The following is a 24,353-nucleotide window of genomic DNA, read 5'->3' as shown; positions in this document are numbered from 1 at the left end:
CTTATGGCAGAGTGGCAGGCCATTCCCCAAGAGTTCTTCAGACGTCTGATCAACAGCATGAGGCAACGATGTGTCGAGTGTATTCGCGCCAGGGGTGGATTCACACACTATTAAACGAATGTTCTAATGTGTAAAATCCATGTTTGACAACCTTCAACTTTGACAGCATGTCATGTGACTTTCTTGTATACAGTGACGTTTATTTGTGGTTTTTTGTAAATATGGAACAATAAATAAAAAATTTGGTGTAGTTTACATCATCAATCTAATACACTCTGAAACTTATTTGGTTATAAATTTTTGACCCTTAAATTCTTTTGAGTAGTATATATATATATACTTGAAAAGAGCTCAGTCAAACCCTATATGAAACCAAACAACACACCTTTATACATCCACAACAAGAGCAACCACCCTCCAAATATTATCCGCAGTATACCAAAAACAATAAATAAAAGGCTTTCTGATATATCTTTGAATGAGTGCATCTTTGAAGGAGCGAAACGCGCATATAAGGAAGCCTTACTCAAGAGCGGATATAACTATAACCTCAAATACACCCCAACAGCAGAAAACAACAGACGCAGAAACAACCGCAATAGAAACATCACCTGGTACAACCTACCATATAGCTCCAACGTGAAAACCAACGTAGGTCACCAGTTCCTCAGATTACTCGATAAGTGCTTTCCCAAAAGCAACCCTCTCCACAAAATTATAAATCGAAACACCGTTAAAATTAGCTATAGCTGCATGCCTAATGTTGGGAAAATAATTTCAGCGCATAACAAAACCCTACTTCAACAACACAGAGACAAAGACGCCGTTCCCCCCAGAGAATGCAACTGTAGACGAAGAGCTGAATGTCCACTTGAGCGCAAATGCTTGCAGAAAGGTGTAATATATCAAGCTACCGTTAATACACTCGATAACAACAAGCAAGAAACATACGTTGGTTTGACCGAGAACACATTTAAGACGAGATATACCGCGCACACGAGCAGTTTTCAAAACGCAACACAGAAGAACGCAACAGCGCTAAGTCAATACATTTGGACACTGAAGGATAGATTCACCCCATACTCCATTAAGTGGAAAATTTTATCCAAAGCAAAATCATACTCTCCAGCGAGCAAAAGATGTAACCTCTTGCCTGAAGGAAAAACTGTTCATAATGTATAAACCTGAAACCAGGGCCCATATTTTCGAAGCTATCTTAGCCTACGAAATCGTGAAATTATCGTAAGCTATGACGTCACTATGGCGTGCGCTGTAGTGACATCACAACCTACGACGGTTTTACGATTTCGTAGCGCTAAGATGGTTTCGAAAATAGGGCCCCAGCACACTAAACTCCAAGAATGAACTCGTATCAGCATGTCGACACAGACGCAAATACCTTCTGTGCGCATACCTATAGACATCACCTATAGACCTGCATAGTGACGTAACCTCGACGTCACAGAGTCCATTACGTCATCAGCTTTCCGTTGACGGTGTAATTAAATCTACATCTGATGAGTGAGAGCAATTCAACTCTCTCACGAAACAAGCCTGTCATGTAGACACTTTTTAACTATATATATATATATATATATATATATATATATATATATATATATATATATATATATATACACAGATATATATATATAATTAAAATAAAGGAAAGACGGGGGGGGGGGGGGCCCCCCCTGCCACCTTCCCCCAATCCCCCCCCCCCCCCCCCCCCCCCCCGTACGCTTTATCATATACTGTTACAGATCAAGTTTAACTTTTATGGCGACCTACCCATTTTTGACAATCGGTCTCGGTGGCGTTGTGGTTAGGCCATCGGTCTACAGGCTGGTAGGTACTCGGTTCGGATCCCAGTCGAGGCATGGGATTTTTAATCCAGATACCGACTCCAAACCCTGAGTGAGTGCTCCGCAAGGCTCAATGGGTAGGTGTAAACCACTTGCACCGACCAGTGATCCATAACTGGTTCAACAAAGGCCATGGTTTGTGCTATCCTACCTGTGGGAAGCGCAAATAAAAGACCCCTTGCTGCTAATCGGAAAGAGTAGCCCATATAGTGGCGACAGCGGGTTTCCTCTCAAAGTCTGTGTGGTCCTTAAGCATATGTCTGACGCCATATAACCGTAAATAAAATGTGTTGAGTACGTCGTTAAATAAAACATTTCTTTCTTTCCATTTTTGACAAGAGTTATGACCTTTCCAGATTGTTTTTTGGCAATGGCTGAAGATATTTAGTTGAACTTTTGTGTATATCTTTATCATATATCATATATATGAACATTCGTTTTCCGAAAAATAGTTTTTGCAATGCCTCAAAATATTTAGATGAATTTTGTGTATAGCTTTATCATATTTTGTTACAGACAAATTTAGACTTTCGTGGTAAGTTACCCATTTTTCACATAGTTTTGCCCCTTTAACTTAGCAGATATGAACATTATGTTTTCCGAAAAAACAATCCAAATGCCTGAAAATATTGAGATGAATGTTTTTATATAGCTTTGTCATGTACTGTTACAGGTCAAAGTTAAATTGCATAGCGTTATGGCCCTTGCGGATATACATACGTGCTAATCGAAAAGAGTAGCCCAATATCTGTGTGATCCTTAACTATATGTCTGACGCCATATAACCGTAAATAAAATGTGTTGAGTGCGTCGTTAAAAAAAAAAAAAAAAAAAATATATATATATATATATATATATATATATATATTGTAAACCACCCGGCTAACAAAAGGAACAAGTCAGGAATGGTAGAAAACATCAGTTCAGATTTATTTACTGCAGCAGATAGGCAGCCAAAATAACACAGCAACATCAACATCATTATCCAGTAGATCCTGTCTGGTGTTTCAAGTGAAGCTGAGCTACGAACTTAGCAAAAGTAGTGTAATAGGAATGCAGGCACAATAATAATTTCATTTGATTTTAATGCTTTAAATTGCTTGTAAACAGTGTCAGTCTGCATTCCAAATGTCAGGCCTAAATAGTTAACTATTGGTCATAAAGGTAATCTTCCATTTTCTGTTTATTATTATTATAGATGCATTGACTTTTAACACTGAAGTGCAAAGTGATAAACAAACGTTCCTTCGCGCTTTTTATACTTTTCACATCACGTCACATGACGTCATCTAACCAATCGCGTTACGTAATTTGGCTTGCCGATACACCAGATCGGATCTATTTTACAAAGAAAATGCTAAATAACCTAATAAATAACGTGGGGCAATTTCTGCCCCACACGCATTCAGAATCTACTAGTACAGAGCATTCATGTGCACTTTACTGCCCCAAAACTAAGTAAATATTGGCTGCACAGTTTATGAAACAAACATCGAGTCGGCCATTCGGCTTGCTTCGAACATTTACGTTTACGGAATTAGTGGGGCACAGCAATACGTAATATCATACAACAATTCATTTTACGATAAATTCTACGTAAAACCATGCCCCGTTATTTTGTGGTGATGCAACCAAAAGCCGTGCTATACAAATAGACTACAGAGTCCTATAAAAATCACCAGTAAACTCGTACAGCATATCAGAGTAATTCTGTACACATTATAAACAAATAGCTTTGTCATTTAACATCATTTTACAATATTTTAAAGTTAACTAATTAATTTATTTTTAACACGTGTTGTATTTTCGACCCCCGTGCCAATAACGCCGGTGAAGTCAATATGGCGGACATCGATGAATTCGTCTGCGAATAGGTTCCAAAATAATATTAACTAAGGGAAATAACATAATTCTAGGTTATTTAGAGTACAGTGAAATCAATAGCAAAATGTACAGAGTAACAACTTCATCGAAATATCGTCTTATTAAGTAAAATAAAATTCCTCACGGCTAAAGTGTCAAAATCAGCTGTTTGCCATTAACGTGTTAATCACGTGATTTCGTACATTACTATAAATACTCATAATAATTAATGGACACGGTAGTAGGGTCCATTACAATATATATATATATATATATATATATATATATATATATATATATATATATATATATATATATATATATATATATACATACGTGGTGGAAGATACTAGAAACTGGGTTGGGGTGTGTGCGTGTGTTATATTAATTCACCTCTCAAATGAGGAGTAGGCAATGCTTAATCTTTGAAGGTTTTCTTTTGTTTTTTGTTTTTTTCTTTTGTTTGTTGTGGGTTTGTTTTGTTTTGTTTTGTTTTGTTTTGTTTGTTTGTTTTGGGTTGTTTTGTTGTTGTTGTTTTTTCTGGGGGGAGTGGTGTTTCAGCTCTCCCCGCTCCTCATCTCTGACACGCGCTATTTTCTAAGCACTGGAGATGGTGAATGGTGCTGAAATGTCAAAACAAATTATACTTCAAATTTCTGTTTCAATTTTCTTTTTCAGATCAAAATCAACTTTCATAAGTATTTTTCGATTTTTGACGAAGACGAGTTAAGTGGTGGCGACACCTGGGAGTATAGCCTAGTAGGCAATAGCTATGGTTTCAGTATCAATAGATTCACAGGGGAGATAACTGCAAACGACTATGACGTAGATCAACCGCTGGAGCAGAATGTCAACCTGACCATCATGGTGAAGGATTCTAAAGGAGCAGGCACCACCGGGCGACTCAACGACACAGTGCAACTACATCTTCATATTCGTGACGTCAACGACAATCGGCCACATTTTGCGAAAACTGGTTTCATTTTGAGTGTATATGAGTGTGACCCAATAGGTTATGAGCAGAATTTCGATCCTCCAGCAGACTATCTTTCAATAAACGACAGAGATTTGGGCTACAAGGAAAGTAATATGACGAATTGTGTGCCAGTTAACAACGGGAAGATTGCCGTCAGCGCTGACTGTAAGGTATGCTTGTACTTGTAATTATATTTGTCAATAAGTATAATTTCATTTTAAAGTTAGCGATAAGAGTAGTATTAGGGCCTGTATAGAGTCATGCTTGACCTACTTTCCCGTGATCACGTGACCTTGGTAGGAGACAATGGGCTTTGTGTAGGAGACAATGGCCTTTGTATAGGTGGGTGCAGGTGTGTGACCTCGGTAGGAAACAATGGTCAAGGAAACAATGACACAATGGTCTTTTGTGTGGGAAGCAATGACACAATGGTCTTTTGTGTGGGAAACAATGGTCTTTGTAGAGGTGTGGTGCAGGTGTCTGACCTGGGTAGGAAACAATGGCTTTTGTGTAGGAAACAATGACACAATGGTCTTTTGTGTGGGGAAACAATGGCACAATGGTATTTTGTGTGGGAAACAAGGGGCCTTTGTAGTGGTGGGTGCAGGTGTATGGCCTCGGTAGGAAACAATGGCTTTTGTGTAGGAAACAATGACACAATGGCTTTTGTATAGAAACAATGGCCTTTGTATAGGTGGGTGTAGGTGTATGATCTTGATAGGAAACAATGTCCTTTGTGTAGGAAACAATGGCCTTTGTATAGGTGGGTGCAGGTGTATGGTCTCGGTAGGAAACAATGGCCTTGGAAAGGTATGCGATCATGGTAAGAGACAATGGCCTCTGTGTAGGTGTGCGATCATGGTGAATTCAATTCAATGTATTGCATATTACCAAACAAACTGGTGTCAGCAAACAAATAAAAACAAAGAAACAACAACAATTAATAATAACAATATGTACAGGCCAGGTGTAAGTCTGACGTTGGTTTTGGCTTCATTGTATAACGTCTATTGTGTTGTTTTTTGTATTCACAGTGGACATACACGTGGATGTTTTTTCACAGTGTTTTATTCTAGAAACCCAAAATAATAGCCGTTAAAAGATTTCTCGTGTGCAAGGACTGTAACTGTTTGCTGACTGTTTGGTTTAAAGTGAGGCTTTCATGTCGCCAGACAAAATGCGTGTGTGATGATTTTCATTCATTTGTATTTCTTTAGCACATTGTCGACGTTTTCTTTTGTGCTCGGAGGATCATTGAGCCATTCATTCGTTTAATAATAGAGGAGTACAAAGAATGAACGATCAAGAGCTTTCTATTCAGTCTGTAAACCTTTATTGGTAGCCATTTTACAACTGTCGGACCTCATCCAAAGACATTTTATTAAGGCTCTCAGTGTTTATGAAACCAGGTGAACTGCAAAAGACATACCGACGCGTGCCCGTGTCAAGTAGCAGAATAAATTTGTTATGGTATGCACACTGACCGTCAAAGTTTGTTTGTGTTTAGCGACATCACTAGAGGACATTGATTTATGAATCATCGGTTATTGGATGAAAAACATAATTTTGACAGTTTTAGAGAGGAAACCCGCTACATTTTTTCCATGAGTAGCAAGGGATCTTTTATATACACAATCTCATACCCCTTATGAGGCCAGTATTTCATAATTAAATACCAACTTTTTTGTGCGTGCGTGTGTGTGAAACACTCCAGCCCATTCCTATGAAGAAAGAACGCGTGACTGCAACTCAACACTCCAACCTAACCTATGCTCTTTTAACTGCATTTTAAACGAGTATTTCCCAAGAGTACAAGCCTTTATAGACAACCAGTGTATTATGTCTGGTATATCAAAGGCAGTGGTATGTGCTGTCCTGTACACACAACTCTTGATACTATAAAGTAGCGGCAGAAATATTAAATCACAAATCTATTATAGAGTAGAATACACCAAAAAAAAAACGCAATGGTTGAGAGAGAGAGGGAGAGAGAGGGAGGGAGAGAGAGAGAGAGAGAGAGAGAGAGAGAGAGAGAGAGAGAGAGAGAGAGAGAGAGAGAGAGAGATATGTCACACGTGATTAATCCATTAGTGTAAGTCGGCGACACGCGCGCCGCCATGGGTTTAACAAGTAGTACGTGTTAACCAAAGGGAAATAGCTGCATTTTTAAACAGAAATTTTCTCTAGAGTACTAGCCTTCCGACAGGGCTTTTTAATTACCAAATGGGTAAATACAGTGATCGATCTAGCATCGATCCTCATCGATGGCCAAATAGTCTATAGCCAACCAGTGCATTATGTCTGGTATATCAAAGGCAGTGGTATATGTTGTCCTGTACATACAGCTCTTGCTACTATAAAGTAGCGGGGTAGAAATATCCAATCACAAATCTAGTCATAGAGTAAAAAAACACAAAAAACAAACGCAATGGTTTGGTTTTTCATTTTTTATTTCTAAATTACAATCACTATAGACAACTGCACATGCAATGGACACACATTGGGTTACATCAAGAGGCCTTAAGGGTGACATGTGAATAATATGAGTGTTCATTTCTCTTCATCTTCGTCGTCCTCCTCATCGTCGGTATCGTCGTCGTCTTGTTCGTCCAAATATTCGCCAATCCATGAACGATACTGATTTAATTTAGAACGAATCTGAGGTCTGAGATCTCGGTCTGGATTCACAAACTGTTGAATTTTTCTCGTGTTGGGGCCTTTGTCAAAGTAATGCATATACGTCAGAAAGCGAGAGTACGTGTTTTTAAATAACTTCCATTGCAGTGTCTTCATGTTTCTTTCGATGGCAACTTGGGACATGTTTTTTTCTTCGTAGCATTTCCTCTTGCTTTCGAAATAGTCACGATTGATGTCGAATTCACGCTCGATCGTCAGACGTACGCCTTCGTTTTCCAGATCAGACGACGGCTCTTCATTTCCCTCCTCGCACGTTTTCACGTGTTGCTGCAAGTCACTCCCGTCTTTAAAGACCAGACCGCACGTATCGCAAGACTGCATCCTCTTGACCTTTTTCAGATAGGACTCTACCTCATCTTCTTCTTCGTCGTCGTCACTTTCGTAGGCGGGTATGCCTGGTAGTTTTCTCTTGAATGCGTTTCTTTGCATGATTTGCACGTAGAGCTTTTTCTCCGACGGTGGTTGAAACTCTTCTGAGACATTCGCCGTTACGTTCGTGCTTTTATACCATTCGGACGGTCCCATCTCTAAACCATTAGGTCGAAGGCGCCAATGTTCGGGCGTGGTCGGTTTCAAGTCCACCAAGAGATGTCCGTAGGGCCTGTGGGTAGCTTCCTCAAACCGCTGCATGAAATGACGAGTATTTCTAGGATACATCTGCTGTGCCAAGGTTAGGACTTGCTGCTTGTCGATGGGGTTGTTGAACAGTGCCAGGTAATGACAGTTTCTTCTCTGTGTCGGGTCTTTGCTGTTATAGAGGTTCTGGTTGATGGCAATCACCGAGAGGTTTCTGTGAGGACTTCCTTCCGTGAACAGATCGGTGATACGAGAGTCTTTTCCAGCTGTAGACATCAGGTCGTCCAACACGATGAGATTTCTGACTCCTGGATCCAAATAACGATCATTTTCCAAATTCTCAGGTATGCCTTGAACAAATTTTACTCGAGCAACCATTTTGATCGTATCATAGAGGGGTTGCCATCGTTTGTAGAGCCAGATGATGCGCTGGGGACGCGGGTGGATTTTACCATCCCTTAGCAGTTTGTACAACAAAAATGTTTTTCCACACGACGTGGGTCCCGACACGATCATGGTGAACGGATGTATCAATCTTAGGGGATGCTGCTGCTGTGGTGGCTGTGGTGGTGGTGGTGGTGGTGGCTGCTGTGGTGGTGGTGGTAGACCTTTAGCATGTTTTTGTTGAAAATGTCTTAACATGGCGTCTCTCCGAGAGAATGTGAAACCACATTCTGAACATGTGCTCTGCATGACGACTCTAAATGAAATGACGATATCTGACCCACATAGTTCCTTTTATAGCTTATTTAGAAATGCTTCTGCAGTTTCGGGGCTTTCCAGCCCGTACCACTTTGTTGTTGTTGTTGCTGTTTCCGTTTCAGATCGGCCTTGGCTTGCTCTACCACCTGTTGTGTTGGGGACACCATGACGACTTTGGGTGTCGGAGGCTTGTTCTGTCCCTCTTTTTCTTTTTTCCATGTAGGGTCATACAGTTCTAGACATCTACACTGTACATCATCTGACTTTTCCCACCACGTTGCACTGGAAAATGAGGTTGAAGTTTACCTTCTGCCTGCAGTTTATAGAAACGGGTCCACTTATCCACGTCGGGTACATATAACTTGTACTGGTCTGACATGTTGCTCCTATGAAGGTTCTACCTCAAATGACGAATTTTCCAAAACTATTATACTTATATACCTTATGACGCATAAAGATATGGTACAGGAATGTTTGAATGTGTGTGATACGTATGACCAGTGCCCCTTCTCCCAAACACGAATCTCGTCGTGCGAGCTCCCAAAAAAACATCGTTACCAACATATTACCCTTTACCAGTGTCACTACCATAGGGACACGTCCAGAGACACACACATGGACGCAGGACATAACTAAGAAAGCAAAACATGTTATTCACGGTTTTATTCACAACATACAACATGAAAACATAGCACACAAGTGCCTGAAATATTTAATGTCTGAACATGTTGTTCACATAGGGACATCTTGGAGAGAGTCTGTAATGTTCCATCACTGGGTCGTCTGTCTTCTTCCATCGGTAGATGCGAAGTCCGCAACAATAACAGGTGATGGCATCGTGGTCTCCCGTGTAGTAGAAACCGGCCTTGGCAAGTTCTTTTGGTTTTTGACGTAATTGTATGGGCCACCGAGCATACGTCAGCATCCGGGCATAGAAATGTCTCATTTCGGGACGATGACAGAACACGTAACGTCTCGAATAGCAGTCTTCCTCACAGGCAGCATCTGATACACAGGCAGCATCCGTCTGATCTGTGGGTTCATCCACGAGTTCGCCATCTTCAGTTCCAACCCCAATTTCACGTGTAGCGTCCGTTTGATCCGTATAATGAATACTCGTCTTCTTCTCATCTTGTTTGGTAGTCACTCCTTTACATTTGATTGTATGTCTTTCTGAACATTTGCAGATCAAGACGTCGTCCTCGTCGCTACTGCTGCTGCTACTAACACTGCTCGAATATCCCGATGCCATCGTCTTCTTTCAGAATATCTTCAAACTCCAAAAGCAAAAGTAGATCTCCTTCACAGAACTTTCGTCAAGCAAATGACGCTACTAACAACACACCCCTTTTTATATCCAAATACGAGCCTATTTTCTTTCAACAAACATGAACGTTGATCTGTAGACTTTTCGGCGAACCAATGACAATGAAGCCAAAGGCACCCTTTTTATACCCGAGGGAGGCACCCCCAGCTCGGTCCAAGGATGCACACCTGCACCCAGACCATTGTTTCCTACACAAAGGCCATTGTTTCCTACCGAGGCCATATACCTGCACCCACCTATACAAAGGCCATTGTTTCCTACACAAAGGCCATTGCTTCCTACCAAGGTCAGACATCTGCACCCACCTATACAAAGGCCATTGTTTCCTACACAAAAGCCATTGTTTCCTACCCAGGTCAGACACCTGCACCCCACCTCTACAAAGGCCATTGTTTCCCACACAAAAGACCATTGTGTCATTGTTTCCCACACAAAAGACCATTGTGTCATTGTTTCCTTGACCATTGTTTCCTACCGAGGTCACACACCTGCACCCACCTATACAAAGGCCATTGTTTCCTACACAAAGCCCATTGTCTCCTACCAAGGTCACGTGATCACGGGAAAGTAGGTCATGGCCCCAGACAGGCCCTAATACTACTGATAAGTACCACACAAAATGCCAACTTACCCAAACACACCCATACTTACATACTAATTCAAATACTTTGTATCCCGATGACAGCATGCTTTGAATCTTAAATGGATATAGGCACGTCAGATACTATAAAAGCAAAACTAAAGGAAGGTTTTGATTTGTGGGTAGCAGTGGCGACTGTTTGCTGTCAGCTGTTTGTGGTCTATTCGCTACTTCATTCCGGGAATCAGGCATATTCTGGAACCTAGTTTTCAACATTCCTGAGAAAATGCTGAGGTTGGTTGAGACAGCTCTTGAAATTCGGACTATCTTGCAATGTCAATTTATTACACTAATAACAGAGTGAATATCCAGTAATTATGAGATAATCGTTGCAAATCAATTTTGAAAACCTTTTAGCGGCGGCATTGCTGTTTGCCGTTGCGAAGGCTGTGGAGAGCTGTGTAGTTTTATAGGGCGGGACGTAGCCCAGTGGTAAATCACTCGCCTAATGCACGGTCAATCTAGGATCGATCCCCATTAGTGGTATTATTGGGTTATTTCCCGTTCCAGCCAGTGCCTCACGACGGGTTTATAAGCCATCATGGTGTGTGCAATTTTAACTTGTGCATAAAAAGACCCCTTGCTACTAATGGACAGATGTAGCGTGTTTCCTCTCTAAAACTACATATCAAAATTATCAAAGGAGACAACATTTGTTGCCAAGTTGTAGTCAAATAATTATCAAAGTAATAATCGAATATTCGATGGAAATGACGAGCGAATACCAAGTAAACAAGTAATTAAAAACAAACGTTGTTTTACAGTTTGAATTGTGTAACGAACTGTTAATACCCCACCCCCCTAATAAAATCAAAACAAAAACGAAATAAGAACGAAACAACAACAACAACAACAACACACCCTTTAAAAAAAAAAAAACTTATTCTAATTTATTTCAGCGAATTGGCCGTTATTTTGTTATGAACTAATGCATTTTTAAGTATTTGCCGTGTATATAGCTAGTCCTCATTTTTCAAGGCTCTATACACGGCAACCGTGTATATAGACTTCAGTGTTATATATTACATAACAGCCGTATATATGGTTTCACCGCTCGTATACTTTGTAGATTTCTCATAGAAGACTTGCAAGATTTGAAAATACATAATATCCTAGATAGTCCAAGCTCCAAAACCCATTGTTGAGGTATACCTGATAAGGTAACCTGCAGAAGGTTTCTATGCATTTTTTAATACAAATGTTTTCACCTGAAACTATTCAGGGTGGGGTACTAAATTTTGACCTTGGCATGGTACTTTTTTTTTCACTCTCATTGTTAGAGTATTGTGGGTAAATGTATAGCTATTTTAATCAAATGCATCAGAGTATTCTATAATAGCTCTTAATTAGAAACAATATAAATAATTAAATAATAAAACCAACTATGTAACACAAGTTCAAAGCATAATAAAACTTTAAAATTGCAACCCAGGGATCATATAACCACAAACCGTAATTACCCACCCCCGCAATTGCCATTAATTTCATTAATAAGCTGACCTAAACACCTTCAGTAGCTTCACCTCCTACAGAATGACAAGGGTATAATTGTAATCAATGTCTATAAACAATATGGGCTTCAATGGTGAAATATGTTTTGTTCATATCACTTAATGCTGATAGGTACTGGGTTCGTATCCCGATACCGTCTCCCATTGTGATGAGTTTTAGTGGCCTTAGTGTACGGTAACTACACCGACTTCCCTCCCACTAAACACTAACAACTAACCATTAACCTATTGTACTTGACAAACGGGCTAGCTGAGGTGTATGGCAGGATACCTTGTTTGAACATTAATAAAACATAAAATTTGGTTTCCGTGACAGACGCAGATCGCATAAAACTGTTTTTGGTCTGTATCGATCTGTATAACCGTAAATAAAATGTGTTGAGTGCGTCGTTAAATAAAACATTTCTTTCTTTCTTTCTTTCTGTATCGATCTGTATAGGTCGCCGATATGTTACATGTACCGAAATCAGGCTTAAGGATGAAAATCAGGTTGAAATACATTAATATCATAAACATAGGGTCTTTGAACTGTTAAGTTGTCGGCCCTGCTAGCAAGACTTACAAAAGAGTAAACATATGTATTATTGGATGGCTGTAGCGTTTATATACATGTACTGCATAGGAAATGCACCACGATATTCTAGCTTAAATAATGCTAGATATGTATAACATATAGAAATTTAATACATTTGATTTCATGTAATGTAAATATTAATTATAACGAAATTCATAGCTGCAAAGACCAGTTATAAGGTGAAGATTTCTAAAATACACGTACATCATTTGGGGGAGGGTGTGTCAAAATAGAAAATATGTCATTCAAACTGATACATTTTAGTTTTGATTACGCACTATAGTCCTGGGCCCCGTTCCACGAAAGAATTGTAGCTAAGGTTAATTGTAGTGATTTAAGGTGAGTTTTACAACTGGCACCATAAACTTTACAGCTGTTCCACAAAGCAACCTTACGGTAGTCGTAAGTACCCATTTAATGATTAATATATTATTTGCAAATAATTCCATTTTATAATTACTGTTTAGTAATAGGCGTCAGGATTGGTTAAAATGCTATCACGTGATCTAAAAAAACCAACGTTCATTCTTCCATGAACGTGAAAACTGCACTTTTTCGGTAAACAAATAAATACAGAATGTTATTACCGGAACTACTTTTTATCAATTACGTCAACAACGGAATCCCCGAGGATTTCATCGTTTCTATTTTTATCCCAATATCGTCTGCACTGTAAGTGACAGTGACAAACTGACAGACAACAATCACAATGTCGGATGACAGACACGAACGTTTTGGTGGAGACTGTACATTAATCTACCACAATTCAGGCTTTAAACGACTCAGGTTTTGAACTGAGACACAATGTATATGACAGGCCACACAAACGAAGCTTCTATTAGAAGTTATAGCAGAGAAAGCTCAATAAATCAAAAGAGAGACATGAACGCAGCTCTGTCACATTTGACAAAAAACCCAAATCGACAACTTACACGCGCGAAAACACATACACCTTCGTGCACCCTTTCTGAGAATAATATCACACAATCACAAACTTCCTCTGAAATCCACACACACAGTAACACTGAAACCACTTTATCCCTTTCAAGTCAGTCTTCACATTCACGTTTCACTAATTCCACTTTTGACAATTGCAATTTTAATAAAGTAATTGATAAACCTTGTAAATAATTTGACACTCTCCCTTATGTTAATTAGTTCAAAATTAATACTCTAACCGCTTTACAACAAATCATCCATTTAAGTATATAGATCGTTCAATTCTTAATTAATTATCGTTTGATATTTTTGAAAAACCTGTTTGCGTTATCAGTTGATGTTCAGTTATTTTAAATTTTATAACTTTTTACCCACATTTGATTCAGAAAATTAAAATTTATAAAACCTTACGTAAATCATTATAATGAAGAAAAAAACCCCGAATGTAACTTTCTAAGGGAATTCCCTTATTTGTGTATTGATACAGTTGTAAATAATTGTGGAATAGAGTTCGATTGGGTTCTTTCAAATATAGTTTTGTATAATGGCAATATTAATGAATTTGGAATTATAAGAATTGAACGTTATATTATGTATGAACGGCTTCGCGCTAACGGTAAAACGGTTTTGGTGTTTATCATCGCATTAACGTCAGAAATATAACGTTCAATTCTTAAAGAAGTGCGAATTAGTTAAATAATAAATTGATTACCAATTTTCAGGAAAATCTTGGATTTATTCATTGGTATCGGACATCCATGAAGTAACATTGTCAGTTGCATAAGATATGAGAGTTATCTCCCGTATTTTCATGTGAAGGTCGTATTGCCTAGAATGTTTTTCATGGAACGCCGAGTTTTATAAAAGGTATTTGGTATGTATTAGGTCTATTTTTACACAAGTATCCATCTTAGAAAATGAGAACATCATCATCTAACTGCCACTTGACATCTACGTTAGTGGCTTACAACTGCTTCGTACCTATTATAAAAAAAATTACAGTAATTTACAACGATAGTAAGCTACACCGCGTCGTGGAACTGGCTGGTGATCGTAGAACAAAAGTTTAGGTCACGATGGTAGGTATTTACGACGATAGTAGTGCTAAGATCGCTTCATGAAACGGGGCCCAGTTCAATTGTTTAGACCCTAACGTTTTTTTGCAAATGTTACGTTTTATTCCTATTCAATCCTTGTTTTCTTTACATTTACATGAAAACAAACACAAACCCCGACAGGTTTGTATACAATTCATCATCTAAAATGCACACAGTTAACTTATTTCCATTTTACAAAAATCTCTGTATGTTTTGAATGCAGGTTCTTTCTCCTATAAATAGCTACGGCTATTTGCATAACGAAAGATTAGAATACGAGGCTACGTGAAGGCCATTATAGCTTGTTTCATTGAATGAAGGTTATGCATGTTTTGGAATGTAAAATGTGTACGAGCTTTGTCTAACCTTTTCTTTAAACACATACGTCAAAATACATGATTGAATAAATTTTGCCAATACATTATTTATTTAAATTTTATTTTATAAATTATATATTTACATACCGTACCTAACCTAACACACCTGGGGTGCAGTAACAAACAAAACATAGCTTACACAAGTCCACAGTGTTAAGTTTGGTAGGCCCTCCCCTTTCCACACGTTTTCCCTTTTATTGGGATCCCTTGTGGTCAAATCTATAGTATTTATAGTGGTTGTCACGGGGATCCTATAATACCCGTAACTGAATAAAACACGATTATCCAAATATCTCTCCTAACTGTATATCTATTAGATCTCTGTATCGGGCAGTGTATACCCGAGTAGCTCGGCTCTAGGTATATCAGAGATAAGATCTTATATAAATATGTGTTATTATAGCACGTTTAGTTCACTAGAAAACACAACAAAAACACAATACACTTTGGAATCTGTATTAATACTACGCTGACAAATGTACTGCCGCAGTAGTTAATTAACAACAACAAATAATAACAACCCAGAACTGATCACTTAATTAGTTAATCTCTAGGTGTCTAGTTTACACAATATTCTAATCACTTCACCATGACACCACCCACACGTGTGATAATTGAGAAACGCTTCCAGGGGAACTTAATTAATAACGGAATTACAACTCTATTCCTAACTGGTTAATTTTTAATTAACCCTTAACTACTCATTCAGTAACCTTGTAATACAGACTTAATACTGGTACCTATCACAATAAAGACAATAACCTACAGTTTAGCTAGGTCCTCTAGGATGACTGGCTAAGCTTTAATAATTTTAGCACAGTGAAGCCTACAATTTACTTCGTCAGTTTACCGGAAACACTGTCTAAATAATATAGGTATAATACAGTATTAAAATATTTAAATCACATCAAGGTTATACAACAGAGCAGAAATAATATATTTACCAGTCCGGACGGACAACGTTCCCCTGGAACCTTCCTTTTGTTTCTCCCCGATATCTCTAAAATCCTATCTATTTATTACAAAACCGAATATCGCCCGGGGGCACATCGCGGTACTCCCCCTATCATGTGAATTTTCCACAGAGACCAAGACGACATTTTCTCTTAGATGGTCAGACTAGCTGTCGGCATCCGCTAGGAATACAAGGTCGTAAAACAGAACTCGCGGAGGTATTACGTAACTACTGGCCACATGGCCTCCACACCTGGTCTGGGTGTGTATTAGAGGATACGGTCGCGCGGAGGTATTACGTAACAAAGTGCCCACCTGGTCTTAAGTGCAATTGGGAACAGCTCGACCACCATCGCGCAGGGGGTATTACGTAACCACGCCGCACACGGCCCTCTGAAACAATTAACATCGCCACAGGCGAAAAAATATAAGAGCATGTTCCGTCACAGTGGTGCTTGGGGGGGGGGGGGGGGGGGGGTACTTTTGTAATGCGCAAATCAAGTTTTGTAAACCAAAAAGCTGTTGTTCAGACTTTTTCGACGTTTCACCACTTGCCCATCCCCTGAATGTCCAAAATACGATAACATTGCTTGTACATATCAAGTCGATGGTCAATAACATATTATTTTCGAAGTATAATCTGTGATTGCACGTGCTATTATAGCATTGTATAAACCACATGAAATACAAGTACAGAAGGGTATGTAAGTTGGGTTTTTTATTTAAAGATTTTTATTTAAATTTTTGGTCACATTTTCACATAGTATATATAATTTTATACATACATACACTTATCAAAATTAGTTAATATAAAATAAAACAACAAACCTCTTACCAACACGTCATTGAACCATATGATAATAAATACTTAGATACTGTCAGTGGTGGATGACGTCAGAGATATTTATTCGAACAACTTATGGTATACACTCCGTCGTTTAATAAATTCATTATATTTGATTTTATTGGAATACATTTTTTTTTCTAATATATAATAAGAATGTATATGAATTTTTAATATTTTAATATCTAGTGATTTCTTCAGAAAATTTGAACTATATATAAATTGCTTTGTCAAAAGAGCAATACTGTCAATTATGGTATTTTTCTTTAAAGCCGCACACCCTAGTTCCATCCAGCGAAAATAAATTATAATTTGGTTAATCTACAAACCTGTAACACACTTAGATCACGTTTTTATCAAATGGAGTGAAAAAGCAGGTTTTATATCGATAAATACCATGGGAATCCCCATGTCCCAATTGCTTGAAATAATTTTGAAAGTTAGTATTCTGATGTCACCGGTAGATGTCGCTCGAAGCACAACAATGCCTACGTCACGACAAATTTCACAGACTTGGGGTGCGTTCGTTTCACCTCTACTGGACATGTTCCAACTGTTCTGTCCTGGTTGTATCCCCTCTCCAGATATCGTAAGACTTAGCAAAAGTATTGGTTTTAAGGGTTTGTAACGTTTTGTATTGAGACACTTACTTGTCTGAACTTTATTGTTACTGAAAATGTTCATGAACTGTGAAGAAAAATCTCACAAATGAACAACAACAAATCGGATGTTGATTGCGCGAACCGTGCACGAGAAAACAAACCGAACCAAAACGATAACGGTCACGTGATATACCAACGTCTGTGACATTGAAATGGAAATATCCCCTCTAAAAATAGATTGGACCTCGCTTGCTTAACGGTTTTTTCTCGACAACACGTCTTGTGAAAAAAATGCATTTCGTGGTTTTACAAACATCACGATTACCAAAAAGCACTTCAGGTGAATGGAAATGTGTATTCTAAATAATAAAATGTAAGTAAAGTGCAATTTTATTTGTGAAAAATGGGGTTTAATAGCGAAAAACAACACCGTAATGGTTAACAAATAAACGTAACTAGGGTGTGTCCCTTTAAGAGGCCAAGAAGAAAACTGGAACGAGAGAAGATAACTTTAATGTCTGCAGCTTCTTTTATCCATTGCTCGACTTGTTTAATTACATTTTGGACGTGTACACAATCAAAAAAATAAATGCGTATACGTTTCAATATACGCATTACAGAAGCTACAGTTTAGGCTGCTTATCACTCTAATATTATAGAAAAACTTATTTGTAGGGAGAATTCATTGAATTATTCTATATTGGAACCATCTTAATTTGGTATCCTTAGATATATTGAACACATTGCTGTTGATACTTTTCCACCAATTGTATTCTTGTTCAAAATTTAATTCTCTTTCGCATTTAGATATATTTTTTGGTGGAGAAAAATATGACTTTGTATAGGTGTTATATATATATATATATATATGTTTTGACCCCTGTTTGTTTTGTATTATGGTATGTATATTCTTAGGCCAAAATAGAAAGTCAGCTGAATGTGGTTTGATGGATAAAAATGTCCTGAGTATGTAAGTTCATAGAAAATGTATTACTGGACATTCCATACATTATTGTTAAAATATGGGTAAATCGAAAAACATTTCAGTTGATGTAAAATCATGTATTAAGAAGGTTTTTGATTATTTTGAAGACGAATATCAGCATGGTAGACCTAGATATGCTGCTTATGGAATTGTCGAACGAGTTGCCGTTGCACTTAAAGTTTTGGTTTGAACAGTGAAAAGAAGTATAAAAAAAATCTAAACGCTACTAATCCGAGCACAAAATGCATTGTTAAAGAACCTGACCGATAACTCATCGATTTGTTTGATAAAGATGTCATTAGATGACGAGTAGACCGATTTTATACAGAGGGCGAATTACCTACATTACATAAGATTAATTTGGTTTTGAGGGAGAAATGCGGAATTAACATTACGATATCAACATTACGTAGAAAACTTCACAACCTCGATTTTAAATATCAACATATTTCTACAATTGGGAAATTGATTTTTGAGGACGCCAATATATCAGACAGGAGACTCTCCTATCTCCATGAATATCCAGTTTACGAGAACAGGGGTATTTAATAGTATTTCAAGATGAGACGTGGGTGAACGTTAACCATACAACATCCCAGCACTGGACAGATATCCATCCGGGCACAAGCACCGCCAATCACGTGCCTAAATTAGACGCTACTCATCGAGTTCCTCAACTCTGTTCGATGACTGGGAAGGGAAAACGACTTATTATAGGTCATGCTGGCTGTGATAAATATGGACTGATAGATAGTTGCGACTTGGTGGGATGAATCATGAAAATTTTATTAAATAGTTTGAAGAACAACTTATGCCTTCTTTACCAGAGCCTTCTGTCATCGTCATGGATAATGTTAGCTACCATAACAAAATAACTGAGATAACACGATGTTCTACATTTAACTCCAAGAAGGACGACATATAGTCGTGACTACGAACAAAAAAAATACCAGTTCTTTATGATCTTGTGAAAATTAACAAATGTGCACCGCAGTTTATTACTGGTGATATTGCCGAACGCCATGGATACTTATGTCTACGACTGCCGCCAAGACATTCAGAATTGAATCCAATAGAACTGATTTGGAGTCAAGTAAAAGGGCACATAGTTAGTCATAATGATGGTAAAATGACCACGGTAAAGAAAGAACGTGCACTTGGTTTTAACTCTGTCACACCTACAAACTTCTCTGACGCCGTTAAACATGTAATAAAAATCGAACAAGATTTCAAAAAGCAAAATAGTTTTATAAGAAATAAAATACCACCTGTGATAGTCTCCCTTAACGAAGACAGTGATGAAGAAATGAGTTCATCGAGTGATTAAGTTGCTTCTCCCTACCCATCTAGCATATAACGTTCAATCATTTATGAACTCTTTAACACTGAAAACAATTTATTCCCATGACATTCATTATCAGTCACTATCAAACAACATATCAATTGAACAAATATAAACGTGTATTACAAAATACGGACAATCAATATAAAACCATATAAAATACACCTACATACGAAGCCAGAGGTGGGTGTGGGTTTGGGCAAAAGGCCACGCCTCCACCAATCGCGGGTATACAATATTCTGGCCACGTATCTGTGCAATATGTCACAATGAACATCACGAGATAAAGACCTCAACCCAACCCCCATCACTAAAAGGGAACGTGGCCTTTAGATGAACACTTGCCCGTGCATTAGTAAATAATAAATATTATATATTATTCATGGACATACAACCTGTCAGCCATAATGTATCAACCTATTTTATAATTACTTTACATTGTTTTATCCCCAATAGCACCCAAACTTATTTATTTTTGTATCAGTACATTGCATTAATGACATAGCAGGTGCGGTTTCAGAAGGGGTTTTTTTAATAGCGGGGGCCCAAAACACATTGTTGCTTTTGAACAGGTGGATGGGATAAGTTTAATTTGTGTGTGTATTCTGTAATATGTATTGTTTGACAAAAATATAGGGGTGTGTGTCACCTGGACTCCCCGCCTGAATCTGCGCCTGAATTGTTTATCGACTTATATTTCTAAATTGTTTCTTAAATATAGGTCATACTACAATATATTCCGCTAGTAAAGTGGAAAGGAACATTAGTTTGAAACACACATTAGAGTGATGCTTTTGTTATGCATATAGCCGTAGTTATTTATAGGAGAAAGAACCTGGATTCAAAACATACAGAAATGTTTATAAAATGGAAATAAGTCAACTTTGTGCATTTTAGATGATGAATTATATATGAAATATGTCTGGATCTGGGTTTGAATAGGAATTAAACGTAACATTTGCAAAAACTTAGGATCTAAACAATTGAACATTGCAGCTTTAAATACCCATCACTACCCCAATTTCCCCCCGAGTTTCACGTGCATTCGCCAAAATCTGACCATTTCACGCCGATTTCCTGCAATTGTCGTACAACGTGAATATACTAAAAAAATATGTGGTACCAGATAAAAGTAACTTAAAATAAACAGGTGTATCACACATAATCTGAAATGGCGGATGACAGGCAATTTGGACAATGCGTGGACACCACTGCCTCAGTATTTAACCCCTGGGTCCCAAGTGCAAAGTGGTTATGTTGAAACAATGGGGTACCAGATAAAACCACCTTAAAGGAATAAGTACATCACACAGAGTCTGAACTAACCCATGCCAGACAGTATGACTCCTGCGTCGACTCTGCCAGACACTCCCAGTATGTATAACAAAAGGGACAACGTTAGTTTTCCAATAGTCAGTTTATCCTTTAAGTTGAGCAATATTCTTTGTGTCCAGCTTTTGTTATCTACATATCACATCTTCTGAGATACCTTTGAGCATGATCATTACGATTTTGAAATAATTTTATATCATTCTGGCACAGGATTTGTTCCATCATGGTTATGCCATTAAAAGACTCCTAAAAACGTTTTAGGGTTGACATTTTGAGGTTATGTTTCAATAATACGTATGATTGATAAACATTTATGTATGATGCTATACTTTATTTTGATCTTGTATATGTTTTTTCATACTTTCGATGAAAATTGTCTTTATTTATTGTTTTGTATGAAAACAACAGTGTGGACAACTATTGAGTGTGCTTATGACAAGTGCTACTGGTTGGGTAGAAAATGCTTTCCTTCACAAACACCTGATATTACAGTGATTCATGAGTGTATACCTTCTCAATTGTCTTAATATCCATTAAACTTGTCGAGTTGGGATATAGCTCAGAAGTAGATCTGTTAGTTTTATAACAAATTCCCCATAAAGAAATATCAAAGTTGATGTCCATGATATATGCATTCCTGTTTGTGGTAAAGAGTACATACAAAATACCATATTTCCATTCAGGAAGAGTAGCATTTGTGATTACAGACGTCCTCTCTCACATCTCGACGAAGTTTCCAAATAACGTTATGGTAGATATCAAGAAGACATACATGTTGTTCAAAAACATGTGCTTGGGTTTAATTGAACAGATAATACCTTTCTTTCCATTATTTTGTCTATTTTATCATCTTAGTTCAGTTAGAACCATTTCAAACAGAGAAGACAATCAAATAATTGAAAAAAAAACGGGTTTTATCTTCAAATATAATCCGAACAAAGGTAATGCATGCAACATCTAATGGCGGCCATTTTTGATTATGACATCACGTGGCCAAAATGAGGCAATGTACGGTTGATCCTATATTAACGTTTACTCTGTAACACAACTAAATGACAAAAGTAGACATCATATTTCATATGCAACTTATATTTCCATGCTTAAAGAAACAGAATGCATATGGTCACTTTTGTCATAAATCCAAAAGGGGCGTGTCTTATTACATCATCCTAACATTTTTGGGCTGATACAAGAAGTCTATCTTTTTCTTTCTTTTTCATCTTGGGATGGGGGTGGGGGGTCCCCTGATGGAATACATAGTAATTTAGTGGATACGGGCATGCATACAGGATTATTCCATCATAGTGCTTTAAAAATGGAATACTATGACTGTCTGGACAATCATAAATATCGTCCAAAATAATGGGGTTCCCATTATTTGATTTTAGTACCCTTACCCTAGTTTCATTTTGGGGATGTGTACAAATGATAAAATAATGACAAAGCTTCTGCAGCTCGCCGTGTCAGGTCCATCTAGAAATAGCGTCCCCACAGAATCTGGAGCTTGGACTAAGATAGTTGTCATGGATGTCACTTCATCGAGGATCAGTTAATGGGTAATACAATAGCGAGGTTTGGTATCTCAAATGAATGTAGTTTTCATGTATAATCCATATTTTGAGAAATACGGACATGTAAATGATCGTAAACCCGCGACGTTATGTTTTTAACATCAAAGAGCCGTACCTATCCTAAAATAAGTGGGAGGTGGGTAGTAAAATAACACATAACATTCTTCCCTATCTAAAGTAACTTTATTCTAAAACAGCCACTTATTCGTTATGTCCTGCCTCTTCAGTGGTTACGGCCCTGCATTATTATCAAGGTTTTGTTAATGTTTTAATTAAAAGGTGTACCACATCGGCCGCATCCCTGGAGGGACGTTATCGACAATACAGGTGTACGGCACCGACAGAGGGACTCATTACAAACCTCTACGTACAGAGGTCCCCGCTACAATCGTCATGACGTCAAAAGTGTGTATAACCACGACGTACAACCCTCCCCCTGTAGTAACCCAGTACGCGCCGGCAAAGACGATTGATGTCACGTCGACGACCACAGTGATCGTCACTGTAACTGTACCGCCTGCTACGACGACAGCCCCGGTACCAATGAAGAGTACGAGTAACCTGGCGTGGATCATCCCGGCCGCCATTCTCGGCGCGCTGGCCCTGGCCGGATTGTCGTATCTTCTGTGGAAATATTGCAGCTGCGACTCGTACGTAATCCAACACATCTTAAAGGGGCATTCCCGAGTTTGTAGCCAGCAAGTAATATGTAATTATACTGTAGTTATGTAATAGTTTTACTTAACTATAGCATATTATTATTATTTTATTATTATTATTATTAGTAGTAGTAGTAGTAGTAGTAGTAGTAGTAGCTTAGTAGTAGTAGTAGCAGTATTAGTAGTAGCAGTATTAGTAGCCTTGTAGTAGTAGTAGTAGCCTAGTAGTATTAGTAGTAGTGGTACTACTACTACTACTACTACTACTACTACTACTAGTATTTTAATATTTGTTAAATTTTGTATTCATTTGGTAGTTTAAAAATTTCCAAAACCAATGTTTTATAATGTAAAAATGTAAGACAAATAAATTATTGCTATTGTTATGCACTTTTCATTGTAATAACGAGGTCTGTTGGACCAAAATCCATTGCAGCAATATCGATAAAACGAAAAGAATGTGTTTGTATGTGCTAATGACATTGAAAACGCATTTAAAACGTTCACTTATTAAGTAATATTATTGAAAAAAGCATTCTGTGTTTAAATGCATTCAATTGTTTACCACACATAACATTGAACAGTTGCGCAATTTGGGTAAATGTCTATATCTTACTAGTAGTAGTAAGTTGCTACAAACTTGAAAATAGTTATATTTAATATTTACATTGTATACACACCTACTACAATATTAAAATTATATCCACTTATGTCAAATCGCCAGCTTTTACCTTAGATACACATGTCGGGCACGGTAGAAGAAGTAGACATGGGGGACGGGGGGGGGGGGGCTAACTGAGATCGAGGGCGCAAAGCAAAGTTTCTAGGGGACTCAGGGGTATGCTCCCCCGTAACATTTTTAAAACTAGATGTCCTGAAATGCAATTTCCTACATTCTACAAATAAAATCCATCTCTACC

General features: G+C 37.9%; 1 protein-coding gene across 1 annotated transcript in view; it reads left to right on the top strand.

Moving 5' to 3' along the window:
- The first annotated feature begins 4,420 nt into the window (after positions 1–4,420).
- LOC121377430 (mucin-2-like) overlaps positions 4,421–24,353 on the top strand; it is a 42,755-nt gene continuing 22,822 nt past the window's right edge. The window contains exons 1-2 of the mRNA XM_041505414.1: positions 4,421–4,874; positions 23,054–23,424. Coding sequence (XP_041361348.1) covers positions 4,593–4,874; positions 23,054–23,424 — 653 coding nt within the window. The 5' untranslated portion in view covers positions 4,421–4,592. The remainder of the gene's footprint in view (positions 4,875–23,053; positions 23,425–24,353) is intronic.

This window comes from Gigantopelta aegis, chromosome 7, assembly GCF_016097555.1.
Source record: "Gigantopelta aegis isolate Gae_Host chromosome 7, Gae_host_genome, whole genome shotgun sequence".
NCBI lineage: Eukaryota > Metazoa > Mollusca > Gastropoda > Neomphalida > Peltospiridae > Gigantopelta > Gigantopelta aegis.
This window is presented reverse-complemented; position numbering and strand designations above follow the sequence as displayed.